General features: G+C 42.6%; 1 protein-coding gene across 3 annotated transcripts in view; it reads left to right on the top strand.

Annotated features, from left to right (window-relative positions):
* The first annotated feature begins 2,477 nt into the window (after nucleotides 1-2,477).
* The window catches only part of usta (uronyl 2-sulfotransferase a), a 92,859-nt gene continuing 69,928 nt past the window's right edge, over nucleotides 2,478-25,408 (top strand). For 2 of the 3 annotated variants that reach the window (XR_010018975.1, XM_063056313.1), the window contains exons 1-2: nucleotides 2,478-2,748; nucleotides 22,815-22,858. Coding sequence is in view for 2 of the 3 variants with exons in the window: in XM_063056313.1 (XP_062912383.1) it covers nucleotides 2,568-2,748; nucleotides 22,815-22,858 (225 nt within the window). In the remaining variant the exon portion in view is untranslated. The remainder of the gene's footprint in view (nucleotides 2,749-22,814; nucleotides 22,859-25,408) is intronic. The other variant, XM_063056312.1, reaches the window with a different exon arrangement.

Here is a 25,408-nt window from a genome sequence, read left to right as displayed (position 1 = left end):
TAATCTTCTGGAATTTTTTGAGGATGTAACTATGAAAATGGACGTGGGAAAGCCAATGAATATAGCGTACCTGGACTTTCAGAAAGCTTTTGATACAGTCTCACATAGGAGGTTAGTGGGCAAAATTAAAGTACATGGTATTGGGGGCAGGGTACTGACATGAATAGAAAATTGGTTGGCAGAAAGGAAACAAAGAGTAGGGATTAACGGGTCCTTTTCAGAATGGCAGGCAGTGACTAGTGGTGGGGCTCGGCTCGGTGCTGGGACCGCAGCTATTTACAATATACATTAATGATTTAGATGAAGGGATTAAAAGTAACATTAGCACATTTGCAGATTTCACAAAGCTGGGTGACAGTGTGAAATGTGAGGAGGATGTTATGAGAATGCAGGGTGACTTGGACAGGTTGGGTGAATGGGCAGATGCAGTTTAATGTGGATAAATAGTCATAGTCATACTTTATTGATCCCGGGGGAAATTTGGTTTTTGTTACAGTTGCACCATAAATAATAAATAGTAATAGAACCATAAATAGTTAAATAGTAATATGTAAATTATGCCAGTAAATTATGAAATAAGTCCAGGACCAGCCTATTGGCTCAGGGTGTCTGAACCTCCAAGGGAGGAGTTGTAAAGTTTGATGGCCACAGGCGGGAATGACTTCCTATGACGCTCTGTGCTGCATCTCGGTGGAATGAGTCTCTGGATGAATATACTCCTGTGCCCACCCAGTACATTATGTAGTGGATGGGAGACATTGTCCAAGATGGCATGCAACTTAGACAGCATCCTCTTTTCAGACACCACCGTGAGAGAGTCCAGTTCCATCCCCACGACGTCACTGGCCTTACGAATGAGTTTGTTGATTCTGCTGGTGTCTGCTACCCTCAGCCTGCTGCCCCAGCACACAACAGCAAACATGATAGCACTGGCCACCACAGACTCGTGAGGTTATCCACTTTGGTGGCAAGAACAGGAAGGCAGATTACTATCTGAATGGTGTCAAGTTAGGAAAAGGGGAGGTACAATGAGATCTGGGTGTCCTTGTTCATCAGTCACTGAAAGTAAGCATACAGGTACAGCAGGCAGTGAAGAAAGCTAATGGCATGTTGGCCTTCATAACAGGGGGAGTTGAGTATAGGAGCAAAGAGGTCCTTCTGCAGTTGTACAGGGCCCTGGTGAGACCCCACCTGGAGTATTGTGTGCAGTTTTGGTCTCCAAATTTGAGGAAGGACATTCTTGCTATGCAGGGAGTGCAGTGTAGGTTCACGAGGTTAATTCCAGGGATGGCAGGAATGTCATATGTTGAAAGATTGGAGCGACTGGGCTTGTATCCACTGGAATTTAGAAGGATGAGAGGGGATCTGATTGGACACGCTAGAGGCAGGAAACATGTTCCCGATGTTGGGGGAGTCCAGAACCAGAGGCCACAGTTTAAGAATAAGGGGTAGACCATTTAGAATGGAGTTGAGGAAAAACTTTTTCACACAGAGGGCTGTGGATCTGTGGAATGCTCTGCCTCAGAAGGCAGTGGAGGCCAATTCTCTGGATTCTTTCATGAAAGAGTTAGATACAGCTCTTAAAGATAGCGGAGTCAAGGGATATGGGGAGAAGGCAGGAATGGGGTACTGATTGTGGATGATCAGCCATGATCACAGTGAATGGTGGTGCTGGCTCGACGGGCTGAATGGCCTACCCCTGCACCTATTGTCTATTGATAATAACGCATAAGATAGTAGTGAAGTAGATTGTGAGGTCAAAGATCATTTTATCATAATAGGGAAATATTCAATAGTCTTACAACAGTAGGGACAGCTAGTCTTGAGCGTGGGGTTAAGTGTTTTAAGACTTTTGTATCTTCTGCCTGATAGGGAAGAGAGAATGTCCACCTGTGAATGACAATTCAGGGCCGGCCAAGAGCAGATTAGCTCCCCCCCCCCCCCACAACCAACCCACCACCCCAGGTGCCCATAGGTGAGGGCAATGGATGAAAGCACAAACAGAACATCAGCAGAAACCCCTTCCAGATACCCGAACAGGTGATGCAGCCTCTCAGTTCCAGACAAAAAATTGCATGGGGTTGCTCCCTACAGCATCGTCAACTGGGGACCTCTCCCGGTGCCGCTGCAAATGAATGGAAACTCCAGAGGTAGAGGGCGCTATTGTGCAGCGGGGGGGCCAGGGTGGGAGAGGGAAAGGTTAGCGAGCCCAGGCGTGGTGAAGGATCCGGAGCAACAGAGGGCGCCCTCCGTGGAAGGCTGCCGAAAAAGCGGCAGCCGGAGCTGCAGAGGGCGCTGCGGGCGGAAGGCGTGCTACGGCAGCCGGAGCTGCAGAGGGCGCTTCGGGGGGGAGGCGTGCAGCGGCAGCCGGAGCTGCAGAGGGCGCTGCGGGCGGAAGGCGTGCAGCGGCAGCCGGAGCTGCAGAGGGCGCTGTGGGCGGAAGGCCCTGCGCAGGGTGTGGGGCGGGATCATCCTGCGTGCCGCCTTTCAGACTGAGCGTTGGTCGCAGTGGTGCGGTGGCTGCCGATGAGCTGTGAGTGGGCAGTCGGTGGCGGAGCGGGAGCCCGATGGGAGGAGGGTCGGTGCGGGTGAGGCGACTGATGATGGTGCTGAGGAAGCTGCTCAAGTGTTCTCTGCGGGACTACGGTCTCTGCCTAGCCCTGGTGCTGCTGCTGAGCCTGGCCTCGCTCTGCTTCCAGCTCAACGGCGGCGCCCCGGCCCTGCTGCTGGAGCTCCGCAAATACCTGGGTAGGTAACGGCGGCGCCGCGGGGCCCCGGGCGGCTGGCGGGTGGGGCAGGGAGAGAAGGCGTGAGCTCCGCCTGTGCGGATGGAGCGTCCTAGAAGTCAGATTGGATTCGGCTCCACTGCGCGCACTCCACAGGAAGGTGGGGGGTGAAAACCAACGCAAATTTGGTAGCAGGTGATGGGGAGAAAGCCGGCTGGCAAGCTGGGGATCCGATGAGCCGAGGTGGGACAGATGGGAAGAGATGGTAAAGGAATCGCTGAGTAGGAAAGACGGAAAGGCAGCAACGAAAATCGGTGGAAGCGTCCATGGTTGTGTTGGGTGGACCAGCAGAAAGCTGGCCCCTCCGGCGACCTTGATTCCCGAACTCTGGAGAAGTTGGCTTGGGACGTCCTCCTCCTCGCTCATTTTTCAGAAGTTGTCTGGGTTCTTGCCGCTTCCTAGAAGGTACATGAAATTGAGCGTTAAAGGTTGTGGGGTAAATTGCTGTGCATTATAAGCGATAAGCGATCATTTTTGAGGGATTGCAGGAAATGATCGTGTCGGGCAGCATTTTGGGAGATGCAGTTGATCGTTGAAAAAGATGTTGCTCAGTATAAATATGAGATATTTAAGTTCTTCTTTTACACTAATTATTTAGCCTGTAGTCTGTGCCGTTTCTCAGAAAGAGCTTTTTTTTTCTTGCTCGGTTTTAAATGTTCCCCTTTTGAATACTTATTCATGTAGCTTATGGGATAAAATACCAATTCAATGCTGCCCCCATTTCTTGTTGAGAATTTCTTCGACTAATAACCCTCGATTTAAAGAGCAGTTTAAACTCTCATCTTAAATTAACACCCTCTATTCTCCAATGTGTTAACTGATTTAGTACTTTAGCAGTTAAAATGTTTGCTGAATATTGATAGAAACATAGAAACATAGAAAATAGGTGCAGGAGTAGGCCATTCGGCCCTTCGAGCCTGCACCGCCATTTATTATGATCATGGCTGATCATCCAACTCAGAACCCAGCCTTCCCTCCATACCCCCTGACCCCTGTAGCCACAAGGGCCATATCTAACTTCCTTTTAAACATAGCTAATGAACTGGCCTCAACAGTTTGCTGTGGCAGAGAATTCCACAGATTCACCACTCTCTGTGTGAAGAAGTTTTTCCTAACCTCGGTCCTAAAAGGCTTCCCCTCTATCCTCAAACTGTGACCCCTCGTTCTAGACCTCCCCAACATCGGGAACAATCTTCCCGCATCTAGCCTGTCCAATCCCTTTAGGATCTTATACGTTTCAATCAGATCCCCCCTCAATCTTCTAAATTCCAACGAGTACAAGCCCAGTTCATCCAGTCTTTCTTCATATGAAAGACCTGCCATCCCAGGAATCAATCTGGTGAACCTTCTTTGTACTCCCTCTATGGCAAAGATGTCTTTCCTCAGATTAGGGGACCAAAACTGCACACAATACTCCAGGTGTGGTCTCACCAAGGCCTTGTACAACTGCAGTAGTACCTCCCTGCTCCTGTACTCGAATCCTCTCGCTATAAATGCCAGCATACCGTTCGCCTTTTTCACCGCCTGCTGTACCTGCATGCCCACTTTCAATGACTGGTGTATAATGACACCCAGGTCTCGTTGCACCTCCCCTTTTCCTAATCGGCCACCATTCAGATAATAATCTGTTTTCCTATTTTTGCCACCAAAGTGGATAACTTCACATTTATCCACATTAAATTGCATCTGCCATGAGTTTGCCCACTCACCCAACCTATCCAAGTCACCCTGCATCCTCTTAGCATCCTCCTCACTGCTAACACTGCCACCCAGCTTCGTGTCATCCGCAAACTTGGAGATGCTGCATTTAATTCCCTCATCCAAGTCATTAATATATATTGTAAACAACTGGGGTCCCAGCACTGAGCCTTGCGGTACCCCACTAGTCACCGCCTGCCATTCTGAAAAGGTCCCGTTTATTCCCACTCTTTGCTTCCTGTCTGCTAACCAATTCTCCACCCACACCAATACCTTACCCCCGAGCAAGAAAAAAAAGCTCTTTCTGAGAAACGGCACAGACTACAGGCTAAATAATTAGTGTAAAAGAAGAACTTAAATATCTCATGTTATTGAATCATCTTGAAATATGCTAATACTGTTAAATGGAGGATTGGATCAAATGATTAAGCAAGATTTATGGGAGTGAGTGAATAGTTGCAAAGTGAATTACAGTATCTGTGAGTTAATACATTTTGGTGAGAACAACAAGGTCACATAATTTGTAAAGTTATTTAAAAGGATTAGAAGAACAAACTGATATGCGAGTATCACTAAAAGCTAGTGACAACTAGGATTTCTACAATTAAGTAAAAGTCATTGTAAGCATGCTTCAGATGTGAGAATGTTATGTGCAATCTTGATTTTTGTGTTAAAAAGGGCATCAGGAAATATCCCAAAAACAATCATAATGACAGCAGCTGATAATGGATCTTATAAAGTCCCATCTTCCAGCCACATTGGACCCTTTGCAGTTCACCTGCTACTCAAACCGGTCCATTAATGATACCTTAACTTCAGTTCTCAACTCCATCCTGTCCCACCAAGAAAACGATGTCTCATTTGTTCATCAACTCAGCTCAGCATTTAACGTGGTCCTCCCTCAGAGGCTGGCAGGTAAGCTGTCGTCATTGGGTCTCAACACCCCTCTCTGTAACTGATCTTGGACTTCTGACTCCAGTCAGTCCGGGTTGGCAGCGACATCTCAAGCTCCATCACACTGAGCACTGGTGCACCCAGGGCTGTGTGCTCAGTCCATTGCTGACCCTTGAGTTCACTGCTAGATCCAGCTCAAGCCTCATCAGGTTGACTGATGATACTACAGTGTTGGCCTCAACGGTGATGAATTGGCATGCAGAAAGGAGGTAGAGAGGTTTGTCATTTGGTGCGAGAGCAGCAACCTGAGTCTAAGTGTGGACAAGACAAATGAGATGATTGTGGACACAGGTCAGCCACTCTCCATTGCACATCAATGGCTGTGCTGTGGAGGGAGTGAAGAGCACAAAGTTCCTTGGTGTGCACATAACAGACGATCTAACATGGACCCGCAACACTACCTCATTAGTCAAGAAGACACAGCAGTGTCTACTGAGGAGATGGAGACGAGCGAGGCTCCCCACCCCCATTCTAACGACTTTCTACAGGAGCACCATGGAAAGTGTCCTGTCTGGCTGCATCATTGTGTGGTACAGAAGCTGCAAAGCATCGGACCTACAGAGGAGAGAGCTTGATCAATAATTAAAGAATGTCTAGTGGAAGAGAGAGAGATGGAAAGGCAGGGATTTACATAGGGAATTCCAGAGATTCACTGAAGTCGGCGCCAGAAGTTGAGGATGAATTTTTAGAAAAACTTGGGGCTTGGATAGATTTCCGAGGTAGGGTAGGGTGCCACTTGGTATTTTGAAAACAAGACTGCAGTGTGTAATGGGGGCAAATGTTTGTCATTGAACAGAGGTGATGGGCAAACTGCATTTGATGCAAGTTAGGTTGTGGTCAGTACCATTCTGAATGACTCCTGTGTTTCCTCCTTATCAACGTTAAGGTAGTCATCAAGAAATTGAACAGATATCCTGTAGAAACATTTACGCGGGCAATCGTGAGAATATGGAACTTGACACCACTTGGAGTAGTTAAGAGGAAGGTGAATGTGTTTATGAGGAAAGGGAATGAAGAGTTAGGTGGTGAAGAATAAAATAATCCTAGTGTGGGATTGCTTGTCTGATCTTGTATATATTCTGTGTGTGCTATATTCAAGTGAAAGCAGGCCTAGTTTTTTCTCCCAACTAAACTTCCTTGGCCAGGAAAAATAATGGTCATCTTTCACACTTGCTCCATTGATATTTTTGATAAAGGTGCCAAAAGTAGAAGGAGCTGTACAACTCTGCAGAATCAGATCTTTGCTACACATTTACTCTCTTGTACCCTGATTTGAAATGTTGTGATTGTTTCCTCTGATCCAGGGGTTCCCAACCTTTTGTATGCCATGGACCAATGCCATAAAGAAAGGTGTCCATGGACCCTAGGTTGGGAACCCTTGCCCGACAGCACTCTACCCCTTCTTTGTAGTGGCCACTTTAATCTGGGCAACGTTGCTGACCCACACTCGCCTCTCACTAAGCTACCTGAACTAGCTGCAGTACTGATATTGTGTGGACTTGTTTCTGCCTCCATCCTGTTGTGGAAAGCAGAACTCAGTGCTGAGCACTGCAACCAGCAAGCTGTCATGTTTCATCAGCTGAATAAAACATCAGAAAGAATGAGGCAAATGGCTAACAGGCTAATGAAAACGATTCTCTCCAATGTCTGTAGGTTCATTAAGTTGGTCTCATCTTCATCTGGTATTACAAGGTGATACAGCAGCAATGTTACCCATTATCAGTGCATTAAAAGATGGAAGCGTGCTTGGTCGCAGTGGCTTCTCCGGTGTAACAAATGGAGCAAATTTGTGTCTTAAACGTGCTTCTTGTGATTGTACGATCATCATGGACATCAGTAATTTAAAATACTGCAAGTCTGGTTCATTGGTGAGACCAACAGCAGGGGAGCTGCATAGCCTCGATTATTGCACAAACTGAGCCCTGGCTTCACTGGTTACAGCCATCCACTGGAGGAGTCACCTTTGCTGGTGTGGGAAAGACAGGGGCATGGCGGGTGCATTGGAAATATCATCCACGCTGGGTTGGGAGACGGCCCCTTCCATCAGCGCTGCTCTCCAGTTCGCTCCATGGAAGACGAGCTGAATATCTGCGGCTGACCCAGCATGAGACAAGCTGATTTACCTTTGCTGAACCAACGCAAGATGAGGAACTGTTGTGTACTTGTTCTTGCATGGAACACCCCATGCACCATTACTCTTCAGGCCATGTCACCCAGAGTTGTGCTAATAATATTTTGTGACTGTATCTGTTCTCATGACTATATGTGTGCTGTGTGTGACTGTTGGTTCTGTGTTTTCCACCTTAGCCCTGGAGGAATGCTGTTTTGTTAAACTGTACACGTGTATGGTTGAATGAGAATTAGTCTTGAACTTTAAGCTGTTTCTTAGATGTCCCCAGAATTTGTAATCTTTTGTCCTTTGTTGGGACTGACTCTTTTATTTCCTTTATTCACGTCCCAGTTGTTCAGACAGTGATTGAGGCTTTCCCTGTTTATTGAGGCAGGTTAAATGATTGCTTTTGGAATTCCCTTTTCCCAACTAAAGAGCTATTTTAGGGAAAAATAAATCATCCAATTGGATAACTGCTAATAGATGGGATTTGATGGTAGTTTTGGAGCCTGTTTGATGGTAGGTTTGACGGAATTTGATGGTAGACATGGAGCCTGTTTGATGGTAGGTATGGAGCCTGTTTTCATGCTACACAACTCTGTGTTCTTAACATAACTAAGGACTGGTTCAGCACTGAGCAGGTTGGATTGTTGCTAGTATTGAAAATCTAAACCTTGTAAGACATTGGCTAAGGAAATTGGTTGCTTTTACTTAAATGGTAAAGTTTGAGCTGTATATGTGGATTATTTCTTTACTACTTTTGAAAGCAGAAGAATTGTAATTGATTGCATGGAACTTGTTTAACTTAAATACTAATCTGTATCCCATGACAATGCTCCTGTTTTATTAGAAGCAGCCAAACAGCTTCTAGCTCTTTCTATTGAACAGAAGCAACACATGTCAGAACTTGCTGTCAGTTGGTCTCTGCAGCATTTGACTGAATGGCTACGTGAGCAATCACCAACCTATGTGGTTTATTTTAGCTCTTCGCCAAGGTCATCAATTCCTTTCTCTTCAGTTTCTTCCTAAATGCATCTACACGAATTTTCTTAGTTACTACACGTGGCAAATAGGATTCATTCTCGCCAAACTCTATTTTTAGTAAAGGATGATTACATCTTCAAAGGTCTAAGTATTTAAACAGACAAAAATAGGTTCCAAGTTAAATCAAAACCAAAATTTTTAAAAAGCTTAAGATTGTAATTTGATTCCTCCATTCACCTTCATCTGACTTGATGCAAAGCCTTTGTTTCAGAGTTCTTTGTCTTGGACAGGTTAGGAAGTGTGGTTGAAGCTGTCAAAATAAAATAGTCTTAAAATCCAGCTTGAGATAATTGGAGAAACTCAGCAGGCCAGGCAGCATCCATGGAAAAGAGGAAACATTTGACGTTTTGGCTGAGACCCTTCATCAGAACTAGAAAAAGATCTTGGATTTCCAGCATCTGCAAACTTTCTCGCGTTTGCGGTCATTGCCCTGGTCTTCCTGGCTTGTTACAAATAGCCTGCAATTTCTCCATTAGACCGTCCGTAAAGGGAAAGCATTTTGCATTGGTCCACTTAAATGAAAGATATCATGCTTTTCGTTGAGGAATTAATTTTAATTGGCACTGTTCAGTACAAAGGCAGGTCTCTTAGCCTGTCTGAGTCTGTGCTGCCCATCGGGCAGCCTTTTACACTAATCCTATTTTATTCTCCTCAACCTCCCCCAGTTTACACTTCCCGCCCACCCGATGTACAGTGGCCAGTTAACCACCCAACCCACACACCTTTGTAATGTGGCAGGAAACTGGAGCACCTAGAGGAAACCCATGTAGTGACAGGACGAAGATAAACAGACCACACCGCAGGACATGATTGGAGCTGAGCCACTAGAGCTGTGAAGCGGCAACCCTACCAGCTGCTCCACTGTGTTGTGCACAGTACGATTTTCAGACCGCTAATTATTGCACAAATGCTTTCTAACACATTTTGATGGCCTCAGTAAGTAGACAGAGAGAAGCTGTTTGTGCTGGCATGAAGGTCAGTAAGCACAAGAAACAAATTTAAGATAATTGCAAAAAGAGGAAGAAGGGCTGCAGATTTTTTTTGTGCAGTGGACTGTTATGATCACTGTTTCTGTGGACTTTGATATAATAGTAGCTTTCATTGTGCAGTTGAAAAGGAAGGCATTACATGGCTGAGTGGCGTAAAAGGGATGTGGAGTTAAGTGGCTCTTTCACTGTGCTGTTACAGCCCTGATGATCAAAATGCTCATCCTGTGCTGTGTTACCATCTGCTTTTATGCTGTGGGAGCTCAGATCGATGCCATGGCTGTAAAAGGAACCAAAATCAAGGTGGTAAACCTCCACATGACAAAATCAGTGTGATCACCAGTGTCATAGTCAGTATCAACATGATATCTATCCTCTGTACGTTTTAGGTTGAACCAACATAGTGACTGGTTACAGAACCAGAATTATTGTGACAACTAAAACCATTAGAAAGTAGATTCCACAGATGCTGCCTGACCTGCTGCATTTCTGCCACATTGAGTTTTGTTGCATATTTCCAGCACCTGCATATTTTGTTTTCAGACTCTATAGTGCGCCATTTGTAGGTCTACCCGTTTATAAACCCTGGGATCATTATTTAGAGAGCACAGCAGTGGTGAAGAGACAAGTTCAAAGTAAGTTTTATTATCAAAGTACATGTATGTCACTATATACCATCATGAGATTCATTTTCCTGTGGGCATACTCATCAAACCTATGGAATAGTAACTACAACAGGTTCACTGAAAAATCAACCAGAGTGCAGAGTACAACAAACTGCAAGTGCAGATATAAATACATAGCAATAAATAATCAGAATATGAGATAGAGTCCTTAAAGCGAGCTAATTAGTTGTGTGATGGACAGTTGAGTGTAGCTGCATTACAGGCAGTGGAATGCCCCAACCAACAGTTTAACTGGATAATCAGGACTGTTTTGTTGGTAGTGGTGTGGATGGTGAGAGGAGCAGGGAAGCCTCTTCGGAACCTTGCCTTATGTCTGTCTTGGCCTTGAGGGGAAGAAAGGGATAAAGAGTTGTGTGTGTGTGTCTGGTAAAATGTGCAAAAGAAAGCTAGTTTGTTCTTATTTGCTCACTGCCTGTTACACTGCTGGCATTTAGAGCAGCAATAAAGGTCCTCCATCTCTATCTGTCTATACTGTCACACACAGATAAAGAAGGATTCTTCATTGCTGTTTCCATAACACTTTTTTTTGACCGGTCGGGGTTGTTAGCCTGAACTCATGAACTCAGAGGATCGGTAGAGCACTTTTAGTCTGGCCTCTACCTTTTGACTTGTTTGGCATGGGCGACCTACCAAGAGCCAAAGCATAAAGCCCTAAGAGTTCTCCGGGTCACTGAGCCACACAAGCCTCCAAACCCTGCGACAAGGTTGTAGTCCTCTTGGAGGAAGCTAGTTCCTTCACAAAGTATGAACAGGAGTAATTCTGTAGATGCTGGAAATCCAGATTAACACACTGAAAATGCTGAAGGAACTCAGCAAGTCACGCAGCATCTTTTGAAAGAAATAAAGAGTTAACGTTTTGTATTGAGATTCTTCATCATTTATTCCTCTCCACAAATGCTGCCTAACCTGAGTTCCTGCAGCACTTTTTGTGTGTGATATTCACAAAATGGTATGTTGTCCATCCAAGTGTGAATGCAAATGCTGCCTGCTACTGCAGGTGGTTTTATGGCCTGCCACCATGCTTTCTGAGGTTCTCCTCTGCCATGGCTTTAGTAAAGGGAGTACCAAAAATAAATATTTATTCAGTACACCTGAGGCTGTAATTCCTATCCCAGTCTGTAATACCAGTCATTTTCTGTGTTGGAGTTGAACCATTCAATGCCCAGTACTCAGAGTGGGATCACCAACACCCATGAAAGCTTGGCAGTGTGTAAGTCATTGAGTTAAATTCAGCCGTTTGACACGCCCATATTTTTGGAAGATTCCAAGTAAATATGCTTTTTTGAACTGGATTCTAATGATTGCCAACGGCAGCAGTGAAATCTTAAAATTTCTCAACATTTCCAAGATCAATAAACTGTATGCTGCTGAAGGGCAGAATGTTACAGTTCACCTTCTGCACTGTTGCATATTTCTTTATAATCAAGTCCTCCTCTTAAGTGCTTGTGTTTCAAGACTAAGGTAGCAGTATTTCAAACAGAAGCTATTCTATAGCAAAGTGTCTGCATGGTGTCAGTAGCATTAATTTATTCTTCACGGGTCTCATTAATTCCAAAATGCTTGCAAAGGCACTTAATACCCTCTCTGTTGCCAACAGAGAAACTTCAGTTGTGCTTATAAATAAAATGCACAAGGAGTTCTGCTTTCACACAGTTTTTCATAACACAAATTGGACATAACTTGAATATGCTTGATCAATGAGGAAACTTTACCTGTATCATGTGGCCATTGGGACTTAGAGAACCACTTAAGAGTTACTTTGGAAATTGACAAGCAGAAAAAATGTTCTCTTGGAAAAAGAACCTATTTCCATAAAAACCTTCTAGCAGCAATCAGACACCATTATGTCCTAAGAGCACCGGTTGCTAGTTTCACTTCAAAGATTACAAGATTATGAAGACACGTAGTCCTCTTTTATTGTCATTTATTAATGCATGCATTAAGAAATGATACATTATTTTCTCCGGTGTGATACCACAAAACACAGGACAGACCAAGACTGAAAAAACTAGCAAAACCACATAATTTTAACATATAGTTACAAACAGTGCAACAATACCATAACTTGATGAAGAAGTCCATGAGCACAGTAAAGTTCAAAGTCTCTCAAATGTCCCACATCTCACGCAGATGGGAGAAGGAAGAAAAACTCTCCCTGTCATGCCAACCACAATCCGACTCTTGAGTCATCCGAAAACTTCGAGCTCTGATCAGCTCTCCGACACCGTGTACTGAGCGCCATCTCTGTCAGAATGATTCGACCTCCTTCTCGGTCCCCAAAAGCAGGCAAGGCCAGGGATTTTGAGCCCTACCCTCCGAAAGATTCCCCACCATACAGTAACGACAGCAGCGAACGGGCGTTTCAGAAATTTCTCCAGATGTTCCTCTGTGCTTGCAAGTCTATTCTCCATCAAATCAGAATTGTCCACGGCCCCTATTTAACAGATACAATATCACTTTTCCACCGGAGGGCTGCACACACGCAGGCGCGCCGCCATCTTCTCCCTTCAGGAGGATATTTAAAGGTTACTTTGGAAATTAGCAAGCAGTCATACAATATAGCATGCAGCTTTTTCTGTTTTCAGCTTGCAGTAACAAAATAAATAAGTGTTTTTAGTATCTGTAAGTTTTAGAAAATCCTGTGGGGAAAATAACTTTCTTATTCCAAGTCTGAAACACTATAGCCCCTTACCCTCATTTTCCTATTAGTCTGTAAACATGATTTTCTGTAATGAGGTTTCTTAGGAACACAACTTTGTGTTTAGAGGAGAACTACCTACACATAGCTAGACAGAAGCACGTGAACTTAATTACTGCCGATGTACACCTGAGCAGAAATAGGAGTAGGCAGACGATTTCACCAGCAACTTCTGCCAGTTTATGGGTGACTCTCTCTCTTTTATTTGCCCAGCCTATCACTATATCCTTTGGTTGCCACAGTATCCAGTAATCGATTGGCCTTGGTCTTGAATACACTTAACAGCTGGATGGTCATGGTCAGCAAAAAATCAAAATTCTGCAGGTGCTGAAAATTTGATATAGAAGTAGAAATACCCAGCTGGTCATCTGTGGAGACAGAACGAGACAATGATTGAGGTTGATGAGCTTTCATCAGTCTGGAAATATTTTGCGCTTCTTAACAGGGATAAAAAATGTTGTAATCATTACATTTTGTCCACTTACTTAGCTTCTTCTCATCATTTTAGCTCTTTGCAACATCCTGAAAGCTCTTCCAAATTGCTTTGCGTTGTGAGTAAATTTGGGTGCATTGTACTTCATGCCCTCATCTAATTACTGGTGTAGACTGAGCCTGTGGCATTCTATAATCAACAAGCTGCCAACCTGAAAAATTATTCATTCTCTTTTCTGCTGTGACCTAGCCTGTGTCCACCTTTGCGTATTTCACCAGCAATTTGTACTTCATGGCTGATGTCTGAGTTTCTTGAAGAAGGTGAACCAACAGAAACCATCCAGTCCAGATGACTTACCTTGCTATGTGCTGAATATCTGTGCAGGCCAACTGGTTGGCATATTCATGGACACCTGCAACCTCTTGTTTCTTCATTCTGCAGTTGCCTGCTGCTTTAAAAGAGCACCTAATATACCAGTACCCAAGAAGAGCACAGTAAACTGCCTCAGTGACTACTATTTTAGACTTGTGTCCACTGTAATGACGTGATTTGAAAGTTTAGCTTTGGCATCAACCTCTGTCTCAGAAATGAGCTGGATCCACTTCAGTTTGTCTATCACCCCAACAAATCAATAACACGTATTATTTCACTGGTTCACCAATCTGTTCTGGACCACTTGGATAACAAAACACTTGGATACACTGAGGCCTGAGCCTCTGGACCTTTTTTTTTGCAACTATCTCTTTAACTTGCACATTGGCAGATCCTAATCAGTGTCAGTGGGTAACAACATCTCATTGACAATCAACAGTGCACCTTAAGATTGTGTCCTTAGCCCTCAGCTGTACTCTATTTAAACCCACAATTAAACAGAGTTCCAAAACCCTCTATAAATTCGCCAAGGACACTTCCATTGTAGGCTGAATGAAAAGTGATATTGAGTTGGTGTGTAGCAGTGAAATAAGGCACCTGGTTGAGCTGTGCCACAATTACAATCTCAATGCGCGGGAATACAAGAGGCTGCAGAGACTAATGGACACAGCCTGCTCTATCAAAGGTACAGCCCTTCATCATTGAGAACATCTACATGAAGCGTTGCCTCAAAAACGTTTATCATCAAGGAGCTCCACCATCTGGGCCATGCCCTCTTCTCACTGCTACCTTTAGGCAAAAGAAGCCTGAGGCCCCACACCACCAAGTTCAGGAGCTGCTACTTTCCTACATCCTTGAACCCTAATCCTACCTCAGCAATCAAACACTATGCACTCTTCTACTACATTGGACTTGCCCTTTTTTTGTACTTGTTTTCCTCACCACCTTCTTTTCTTTACGTAGAACTTAAGTGTGTGTGTGTGTGTTTAAATATACGTGCATTGATGTTGTCACAAGCAACTTTTCATTTTACTTGTACCTTGTCATCTTTGCACATCTGACTGAACGCAACCTGACTTGGGAGGAAATTATACAGAAGGACCTCTGTAATTAAGGTTGACAATTTAAATTGAAAAATTGCCTAAGTGGGAGCCAGAGAATGCTACTGAGGTATGAGAAGCTTGATATATCATTCATTTGGAGTTCCTGAAGTTATCCAAGGATACGACTAGTTTGAGTATCCAGGAGTGTGTTGCAGTAATCTGGAGGCAACAGCAATGTGCCATTTGCAAATTTGGAAATTACTTTTGCATTAATGTCAATTGTGAATTTGCTTTAGTCCCATCCTTTGTGACTCTCCGTCTAACTCTTCAAGCAGTTAGCATTTACTTTGATTTATTTTTGCTTTTGGCTTGAAATCAACTGGTTATTCACTGTAAACATCACAAGGCAGTGTGCTTAGTTCCCTGCTCTAGTTACTTTATACCTACACTGTGATACAGATGTCATCACTGTTGTTGTCCGCATCGAAGGTGATGATGAGTTGGCATTTAAGAGGTAGACTGAAAATCTGGTTGAGTGGTGCCACAACAACAACCCTTAAACTCAACGTCAGCAAAACCAAAGAGTTGATTATTGACGACAGGAGGTAGAAACCAGAGGCCCATGAGCCAGAACTTGTTAGAGAACATTTCCAACCTGGTGTCCACGGGCACCTTGCATAATGGTATTGCTTCATAGCATAAAAGAGGTTGAGAACTCACTAACTTCAAATTCCTTGGCATTATCATATCAGAGGATCTGTCCTGGGACCAGCACATAACCTGCCATCACAAAGAATGCGCAACAGTGCTTCTACTTTTTTAGAAATTCGTGCAGATTTGGCATATCATCTAAAAGTTTTACAGACTTCTTTAGATGCACAGTAGGGAATATCCTGAGTGGTTGGATCATGGCCTCATATGAAAACACTGATGCTCAAGAACGGAAATGTCTTCCAAAGTGGTGGGGGAAGAAAGCAAAAAGCAACTTGCGTATCACCACAGTAGGTCTATAGCAGATGTAATCTCACTGGCATTCCACCCAGCTTTGGACCACTTGGACAAGAGCAACACTTACATCAGGCAGCAGCAGTTTATTGATTACAGCTTGTCATTCAATGCCGTCATCCTCTCAGTACTAATCAAAAGCTCCAAAATCGTGTCCTCTGAACCTCTTCTGCAACTGGATCCTTGACTTCCTCACTGGGAGACCACAGTCAGTGCAGATCAGAAATAACATCTTGCTGACAGTTAACACCGGCGCACTTCAAGGATGCATGCTTAGCTCTCTGCTGTACTCTGTCTACACTTGTGACAGTGTGGCTAGGTACAGCTCAAACACCATCTGTAGATTTGTCAGTGACACAACTATTGTTAGTATTTCAGATGGTGACGACGAGGCGTACCTTGCACTCAATGTCAGTAAGGGACAGGAGTTGATTGTGGACTTCAGGAAGGAGAAGTCAAGGGAACACACACCAGTCCTCATCAAGGGATCAGCAGTGGAAAAGGTGAACAATTTCAAGTTCCTGGATGTTGACATTTCTGAATATCTATGTGCTGAGCCCAACATATTGACGCATTACGAAGAAGGCTATATTTCTTTAGAAGTTTGGGGAGATTTGGCATGTTACCAAAGACACTAGCAAATTTCTAGATGTGCCGTGGAGAGCATTTTAACTGGTTTCATTACCATCTGGAATGGAGGGGCCAATGCAGAGGATCAGAAAATGCTGCAGGAAGTTGCAAACAAGGCCAGCTTCATCATGGACACCAGCCTCCCCAGCAAAGAGGATATCTTTAAAAGACGATGCCTCCAAAAGGAGGAATTTATCATTAAGGGTGCCCATCATCCAAGACGTGGCCTCTTCTCCTTGCTGACATTGGGGGAAGGAAGTACAGGAGCCTGAAAACACACTCTCAACTTTTCAGGAACAGTTGTGTTGCCTCCACCATCAAATTTCTGAATGGACAATGAATCCATGAACATGACTTCAGTGTCTTTTACTCTCTTTTGTGCATTATATATATTTTTTTCTTTATAGTTTTTTAAAAAGTTTTCCTTTATTATGTATTGCACTTTACTGCTGCTACAAAACAACACCTTTCACAACATGCCAGGCATGTTAAATCTGATTCTAATTTTGCATGTGGCCCAGTCCATCACAGGTAAAGCCCTCCCCATCTACAAAGAGTGCTGTCACAAGAAAGCATCATGAAGAACCTTCATCATTTAGGCTGTGCCCTCTTCTTACTACTAAGGAGTTAGAGGAGCCTTGGGTCCCTCACCTCCAAAGTTCAGGAACAGTTATTACCCTACCGCCATCAGGCAGAAGTACTGACATTGGTTTCAACTCTGAACAGATTCCACAACCTGTGGGCTCGACAACTCAGTATTATTTATTTGCACTGTTTGTCTTTTGAACATCGGTTGTTTGGCAGTCTGGTTATGATTATTTTTCATTGGTTCTATTGTATTCCTTTGTTTTCCTGTGAATGCCTGCAAGAAAGAGTGTGTCCTTTGATAACAAATTTAGTTGGAACTTTGATGTTGAACTTCCTAGTGTTTTTCTTCTGACACATCATGCACTTATAAGATATTCAGTGTCTTTTTACTTAAGGCCTTTTGGAAGTGTTGATAATTTACATCAAAAGCATTATCCTTGTCTTCTCTCAGTTACCTCTGATGACTACAGTGAAGTTGATCAAGTAGAACTTACTTGAATTCCATGCTGACTATTCATCATTATTAGTTTCTGACTGTATTTCCATTATTTTACCTTTTTCCTATCTCTGATAAACAAACTGGTCCAATGCCTGCATATATACTGTACTTGACATGTCAGTCCTCTATTACTGACCATGGTTAATTATTATGTGTGTGATAGCACCATTTTTTCGAAGTTGCTTTAAAATGACCCAGGTCTATATAAGAAAACCAGGTATGACTTGCAGAGGGCTGTCTTAAGAGCCAGGAAGCAATCCTGGGAGAGATTAGAGGCGACATCAGATGCACGTCAACTCTGGTAAGGTTTGTAGGCCATTACTTCCTACAAAGCAAAACCCAACATCATGAATGACAGCAATGCTTCACCACAAGACGAGCTCAACGCATTTTATGCTTGCTTTGAAAGGGATAATAAAACCACAGCTATGAAGATACCTGCACAGCTACGATGACCCTGTAATCTCTGGTTCGGAGGCCAATGTCAGGCTGTCTTTCAAGATGGTGAACCCTTGCAAGGCGGTAGGAACTGATGGAGTACGTAGGAAGGCTCTGAAAACCTGTGCCAACCAACTAGTGGGGGTATTCAAAGACATTTTCATCTCTCACCGCTACAGTTGAAAGTTGCCACCTGCTACAAAAGGACAACAATGATACCAGTGCCCAAGAAGAGAAGCGTGAGCTGCCTCAATGACTATCATCCAGTGGAACTCACATCTACAGTGATTCAATGCTTTGAGAGGTTGGTCATGGCTAGAATCAACTGTCTCAGCAAGGATCTGGACCCACTGCAATTTGCCTATTGCCATAGTAGATCTACAGTAGATGCAATCTCAATGGCTCTCCATGCAGCCTTGGATCACCTGGTCAATGCAAATACCTGTGTCAGGATGTTGTTTATTGACTGGCTCAGCATTTAGTACCATAATTCCTACAGTCCCGATCAAAAAGCTACAGAACCTAGGTCTCTGTATCTCCCTCTGTAACTGGATCGTCAACTTCTTAACTGTGTGGATTGGAAATAACATCTCCACCTTGCTGACAATTAACTCTGGCACACCACAGGGATGTGTGCTTAGCCCACTGCTCTGCTTTCTCTACTGTGTGGCTAGACATAGCGCAAATGCCATCTGATGATTCAACCATTGTTGGCGGAATTTCAGGTGGTGATGAAAGGGTGTACAGGAGAGAACTATATCGGTTAGTTGAGTGGTGTCACAACGACAACCTTGCACTCAATGTTAGGTAAGACCAAAGAGTTAACTGTGGACTTCAGAAAGGGTAAGATGAAGGAACACAAGCCAACCCTCATAGAGGGATTAGAAATGGAGGGGGTGAGCAGTTTTTAATTTCCTGGGTGTCAATATGTCTGAGGATCTAACCTGGACGGAACATGTTGATGCACCTACAAAGAAAGCAAGACGGTGGCTGTACTTCATTAGGAGTTGAGGAGATTTGGTTTGTCAATTAAAACACTTGAAAACTTCTGCAAATGTACTGTGGAGAGCATTCTGACTGGCTGCATCACTGCCTGGTATTGGGGGCGGTGGGGGGGGTCTACTGTATAAGATTGAAGTATGTTGCAGAAACTTGTAAAATAGCTTGATCATGGGTACTAGCCTCTGTAGTATCCAAGATATTTTCAAGGAGGGGTGCCTTAGGAATGTGGCACCCATCATTAATGATCCCCTCCACCCAGTATGTGCCTTCTTCACGCTGTTACCATTGGGAAGAAGGTACAGAACTTTGAAAGCATACACTAGCAATTCAGGAACAGCTTCTTCCCCTCTGCCACCTGATTTCTAGATGGACATTGAACCCATGAACACTACCTCTGACTTATCATCTTTTTTCTTCAGTTCTGATGAAGGGTCTCGCCCTGAAATGTCGACTATTTACTCTTTTTCTTAGATGCTGCCTGGCCTGCTGAATTCCTCCAGCATTTTGTGTGGGTTACTTGGATAGCCAGCATCTGCAGATTTTCTCTTGTTTGTGATTGGACTACCTCATACTTCCACTATTGCAGCTTCTGATCCTTTTCTCTTTATTGACTCTATCTTCACACCATCATTCTCATTTTGTGTACTTGCATGCACAATTTGTAGGACAGTGGAGACCAAGTTCATTGCTAAATTTATAGGTTCTTGATTAGTAATAAAGTTGAGTTACAGGCCAAAGGCAGGATAGGGGGCTTGAAAGAAAAAAATTCAGCCATGATTGAATGGTAGAGCAGATTCAATGGGCCAAATGGCCTAATTCTGCTATATTTTAAAGTCTAATAGTCTGTATCTTACTATTTTGTTGTATGATCCACAGTAAACTAGATTAATGGTTTCTTTTTGCACTTACAAAAATCTCTTCTTTTCATTTTCTTTCTCTGTTTTTGCACTTGGTGTTGGCCTTTCCTTGCCCTCAGTTTTTTTTCTTTGCCTTTATTCATCCAATGTGCCTCATTGGTATTTAGTTTGATCTTGTTTTTTAGGCAGGATATATTTTTCCTGGACTCAATTCAACATTTCAAATGCTTGCCACTGATAGCGTCCACTTTATTTTCCCCAACTCTGTTCTTTGTCGTTCAAAACTCAGTTGCCCCATTTGGTCATATTTCTGGATTGTTGTCATTTTGCAGGTTCTATATTATCACTATGTTTTCCCCACTTTGTTTTCTTTTACTGGATCCAATAATGAACTGTCTTGTTGGAATTATTTTGCCTTAGGTTGGATAGAAGTCCTTTGTGTATTTAAGAATTCCATTCCTTAATTTTGTTTCTTCTAGGCAACTAATTTTCAGATAACTAAAATGTCTCATGATTTTTAATTCCTTAAACCATGAGTTAATTTCCCTTAATTATTTTGTCTGCCAGATCCCCTCTAAACCCACCATCAGTGTACCTAATCTTTTGGCATCTACATGGAATCTCCTTATGTTGTGTTGATACCTGCGAAACATTTTTTTTTAAATTGCCATTATATCTTTTCTCTACAGTACAGTTACTTCACATTCCTTTTTCTAATCATCTTATCTAATTCTCTCATGCGCTGGAGCATTGAACTCTTGTTATTTAATGTACTTGGATGAATATCAATGAATACTCTAATGCTGCTGCCCTTGTTAATCTTGAAGAGATGTACACCATTTGGTTCGAGGATTTTGTTAACATTGAGTCTCAGTTATCTTTCTAGTTTACATTCTTTATAATTGCTTGTATTATAAGTTCCTTTGGCTCTTTTCCACATGCCCCATCCTAACAGTTTCCTGTTGTTTTGAAATTCAGGAGTGGGGGCATCTAACCAAAATGGGGATTGATCATAAGTTATATTTAGAACATTAGTAGTAATGTTCAAGCACTAAAATCAATGCAAAACAGATGGAGGTTCCTATAGTGATATGTGTTTGAACAAATATTTATAGTGTATTCTGTGTTCCTCTCTGGCAGTTTGTCCCTAAAGTGGAGGGTCATGGGTTCAAGTCCCAATCCAGAGACCTAACTGCAGACTTTAAAATGTCATTACGGTGGATGTCAAAATGTCAAAACTTGCTATTTTTCAGATGCCAGGTTATGTATTTCATTTCAGCTGGATGTGAAAGTTGAAATTTTGAAATAACCACAAAATAATTTTTTGTGTGTGTTTTGCTTAACAAATCGAACCCAGGTCTGACTGAAATCAGATCAAATGACTGGTGTTATTCAAAGAATTTGTCATAGTGAGGCCACACCTGTTCATGCAAGTGAAAATATTACAGGTTTAAAAATACTGTCTGCCAAAAATTGGCTTATTACCACAATGTTGAATAACAGTTTGCTATTTTGAATTCGTTTCTGTTTTGCTGTATCATAATGAGGTTTTACTTTGGACTTGGAAGTTCTTATGGAAAAACTACTCGTGTTATGCTGCAAAATTTGACAACAGCTTTGGGATCTCAAGTGCAGAAGCGATTAGCTTTATATCATGCACTACTAAAATCTCAAAAGTTGCTGTCTCTGCCACAGCTGAGGTAAATCACTTTGATTTTCCTGCATTTAGATTGTTTACAAACTTGCCCCACAGTAAGTCGCCATGAAAATCTGGCAAAATGACACTAAGCCAAGACTACTGTACAGAAGCTACTTTGTCTGGAAACAATTAATATTATGTATGTGTTGTTTAATTCTGCAACACCATTCAAATATAAAGGATTTTAAAATTTCTTTTAATTTTTAATTAAATTCCATCTTAATCACTAATGTTATGTTTGTCATTATTGAGTACTCCAAATAATGTATAAATTATTTTTGTTTTGCTCACTACAAAAGTTCTTCAATATGATTAGCTGGTCATGAAAATTTTATAACAGGGCTGCATATGCTGGAATATCTTGAAGTAAAAAATAGTTAACACTGGAATCACACTGCATGTTCAGCAGCAACCATGGACAGAGGAGCAGGATCAATTTTTCAGTTGAAGATGAGCAGTCTTTGACTCCTCTTTCCCGGTTGTATCTGGACCTGCTGAGTTTTGCAGCATTTTCTGTTGTGATTGGCAGGTCAGCTCAGTCAGGTTGATGGCATCATAGCTATGAATGCCAGGGAATTCTGACCTAGTTACACTCATCACTAAACGGGATATTTTGGCCACAGAGATGGCCAGGGATTTGTGAAAGCTTTTGTTGGGATCAGTGGCAAGAGTCATTTCTTTGTTACTAACCACAAATTCTGTGCTTCTACATGAATAAAACCAAGAAGCCCCACAAGACTGGAGTAAATGATCATGTTATTCATTATTTGGAACAAAAAATGGTCTGGAATAATATATTCCGGCTTTCAGTATTGTAGCTTAGCAGTAAACATAACACTATTACAGCGTCAGTGATCTGGGTTCAATTCCACCGTATGCAAATTTGTTCCCAGGACACTTTTTTTAAAAAATCCTATGTGTAAAAGTAATTTTAAAAGGAACTTGGATTATCTGTTTGTTAAAGTAGCAGTGGCCTTTAACAGCAAAGCACAAAGATAGCAAAAGCGTATCTCAAGCTCAGCTGTTTGATATTGGAGAAATTGTCATCTGAAATGGAATGAGTTAATTAATTGGAGTAATTAAGACACTGCCATTACTTAGCTCAATATGTCTATAATTGCAGGATCCTGCAACTGCCTTTGGCTTTCAACAAAATCAGCATTCTTATTAAATTGCGACGACGACTTTTCAGAATTCTCACATTTTCTGATGCTCATTTCATTGCTGACTATGTTGGAATATTTGTGTTTCTATCATATTAATTACATATATTTTTATTTTTACAGGCAGTTCTTCTTTTCTGGATGGGTATCATCATCAACCCCTCAAGGTAAATTAAGTTTGTGAGGAAGGTTTTGCTATTGCGTGTCGGGGAAAAGGGTGATCTTGCTCGAAATAATCCAGGAATGTGTAGTTATGAGACTGCTTAAGCCTTCGATGGCTCCTTCCCTTTTGCACTTTCTATGCACCTTTGAATTTGTTTCATTTCTAACTTTACCCAGTACTGGTCATCGACCTGAAATTTCCTTTCTCTGTAATTGCTACCTAACCTGCTGAATATTTCCAGCATTTTCTGTTCTAATTCCTCAAGAAATGATATAATTTTTTTTTTCTGGAGCTCAAATGTTTTTTTAATCAAGCCAATTAATTACATAAAATGGAAAAACATTAATTAGACATTAAATATCTTCAATTAAATTTTCTTTTTTCACCCATATAACATGAACCCCAATCTAATCATATTGAGTTGATAGGTATTCAGAGTTAATCGGTGGTACTGGTATTGACTGAATTGCAGAAGAGAGGCCCACCGTTGGTTAGGGTCAACAAAGGGTATAGCGTCCTAGCTGTTTACATGTCCATACACAAGCCAGGGAAGTGCGATTATGGAGAGCAAGCTGTTGCCCATGCAGTGGACTCCCCCTCTCTACGCCGCCGATGAATCCAGAGGAACCGCAGAGACCGACACAGTTTGGCACCAGAGGTATTGCAGGGTTTGCCAGTCAGCATTGAACTTAATGTAGGACTTCCTTAACAACTCCAGCTCCACAATTTTCCTCTGGGTTCACTCTCGAAGCCTTCCCCATGAGTGAGTATAGCCACAAGACAGCATTTTGAGATCAGTGTTTTCCTTCTAGGTGAGTTGCCAAACGTGGCTGAGGTTCTCCATCTGCCCAGAGCTACTGATTTTAAGGTGCCAGTAACCCACCTTTGCCCACCTCCTGTCAGTAGAAACAGTTCTGTCGGGCTTAGTATGAAGCCAGGAGCTGGACTTGGTTATCATCAGAGGCTACTTGAGATGCACACCATTGGGAGCATTTAATAGGTAATAGGAGCTCATTCTCACTAACCCTGCCCCCCAGAGCTTGCCTGCTATGACAACTTAAAGGAACCATTGAAAAAAAGGTCTTGCATTAATGTAGTCTTCCATGTTCTCAGCCTAGCAGTAGGTATGTGAAAGTCAACATGCTTCTAAATATGTTTCCAGCAATGTTGTCTTGTAAGCGAATACTGTAGTCAGTTTACACATGCATTGTACTGGTGAATAACGATTAGATAAAGTTATGCCCCATTTGAAGTATAATGTTCAGTTCTGGGTTATGCACTATCCTAATCAGAGCTTTGTATTATTCTTTAGTATTCACGTTATCTTAGCTTGATGACTGTCCAAATGTTGCTACATTGTTCAGAGGTCACCCTTGATTTAAGAAGCTGAAAAATGTCCATATAGACTGGTAACAGCTCATATTTGTATTGCCTACTTGAGGGGCTGCACTTTCCACCACAGTGGGAAATGATTTGGAATTTAGAGAAGTCATCTGGCATCAGGATATGCAGTGAGTCTTCAGGAGATTCTTCCAAGCCCAGCCACCTTTAACTGTTTAATCAATGATCTTCAAGACGTGAGAAGTGGAGATGCTGACTAATGAAAACATGTTCTTCATTTCCTCAGCCCATTCTCCCGTGCAGCCAGACTTGAACATTTAAGTTTGCACAACCAAATGTCAAGTACAATTTGTACTGCGCAAACAATCAGCATGACTAATGAGAGTGTTTAACCACCACTGTAAGGGTCAGGTTACACACCTGAACTTGAGAGGGACCCATGTCCTTGCAGCAGATTTGCGAGACCTGTTAGGAATGAGTTAAACTAGGTTAGCAGGGCTAAGCAACCAGATGTAGAGGCAGTTGGTGTAAAGACAGATGCAAAGCATAGTAAGACTTTAAGGAAGGTTGGGCAGTGGATAAGATATAAATGAGTCAGTTGGCTCAGTTGAAATGTGTTTAATATGAGAAATATAAGTATAAGGGTGATAAACTAAGAGCATGGATCAGGACATGGAATTGTGGTGCTTTGACCATTACAGAGCCTTGACTGTCACACAGGCAGAGATGGTTGCTGGGTGTTCTGGGATTTTAATATTTTAAGAGGACGGGGAGGGAGGTAAGAGGTGAGAGAGTGGTATTGCTAATCAAGAATAATACAACAGCTGCAGAATGAGGATATCATTGAGGCATCATCTACTAAGTCATGTGGGTGAAAGACAAATGGGAAAGGAGCAATCACTCTGTTGGAAATATTCTCTAGGCCTCCTGATAGCAACAGGGACACTGAGGAGAAAACTAATGGAGAAGATCTCCGAGCATCTGGGGGTACATAGTCTGATATAAGCATAGTAGCAGGGCGTGTTGTGCCACATGAGTCTTATTGACTTTATCGAGGAAGTGACAAAACCAATTAATGAAGGTAGATATGTATATGGATTTTAGTAAGGCGTTCAGTAAGGTTCCCCATTGTAGGCTGATTCAGAAAGTCAGGCGTGGGATCCAGAGAGACTTAGTTACATGGATTCAGAATCATCTTGCCCACAGAAGGTAG

The sequence above is a fragment of the Mobula hypostoma genome, chromosome 8 (genome assembly GCF_963921235.1).
Source record: "Mobula hypostoma chromosome 8, sMobHyp1.1, whole genome shotgun sequence".
Lineage (NCBI taxonomy): Eukaryota > Metazoa > Chordata > Chondrichthyes > Myliobatiformes > Myliobatidae > Mobula > Mobula hypostoma.
The sequence above is the reverse complement of the archived record's forward strand: the minus strand, read 5'-3'. Positions and strand labels throughout refer to the sequence as shown.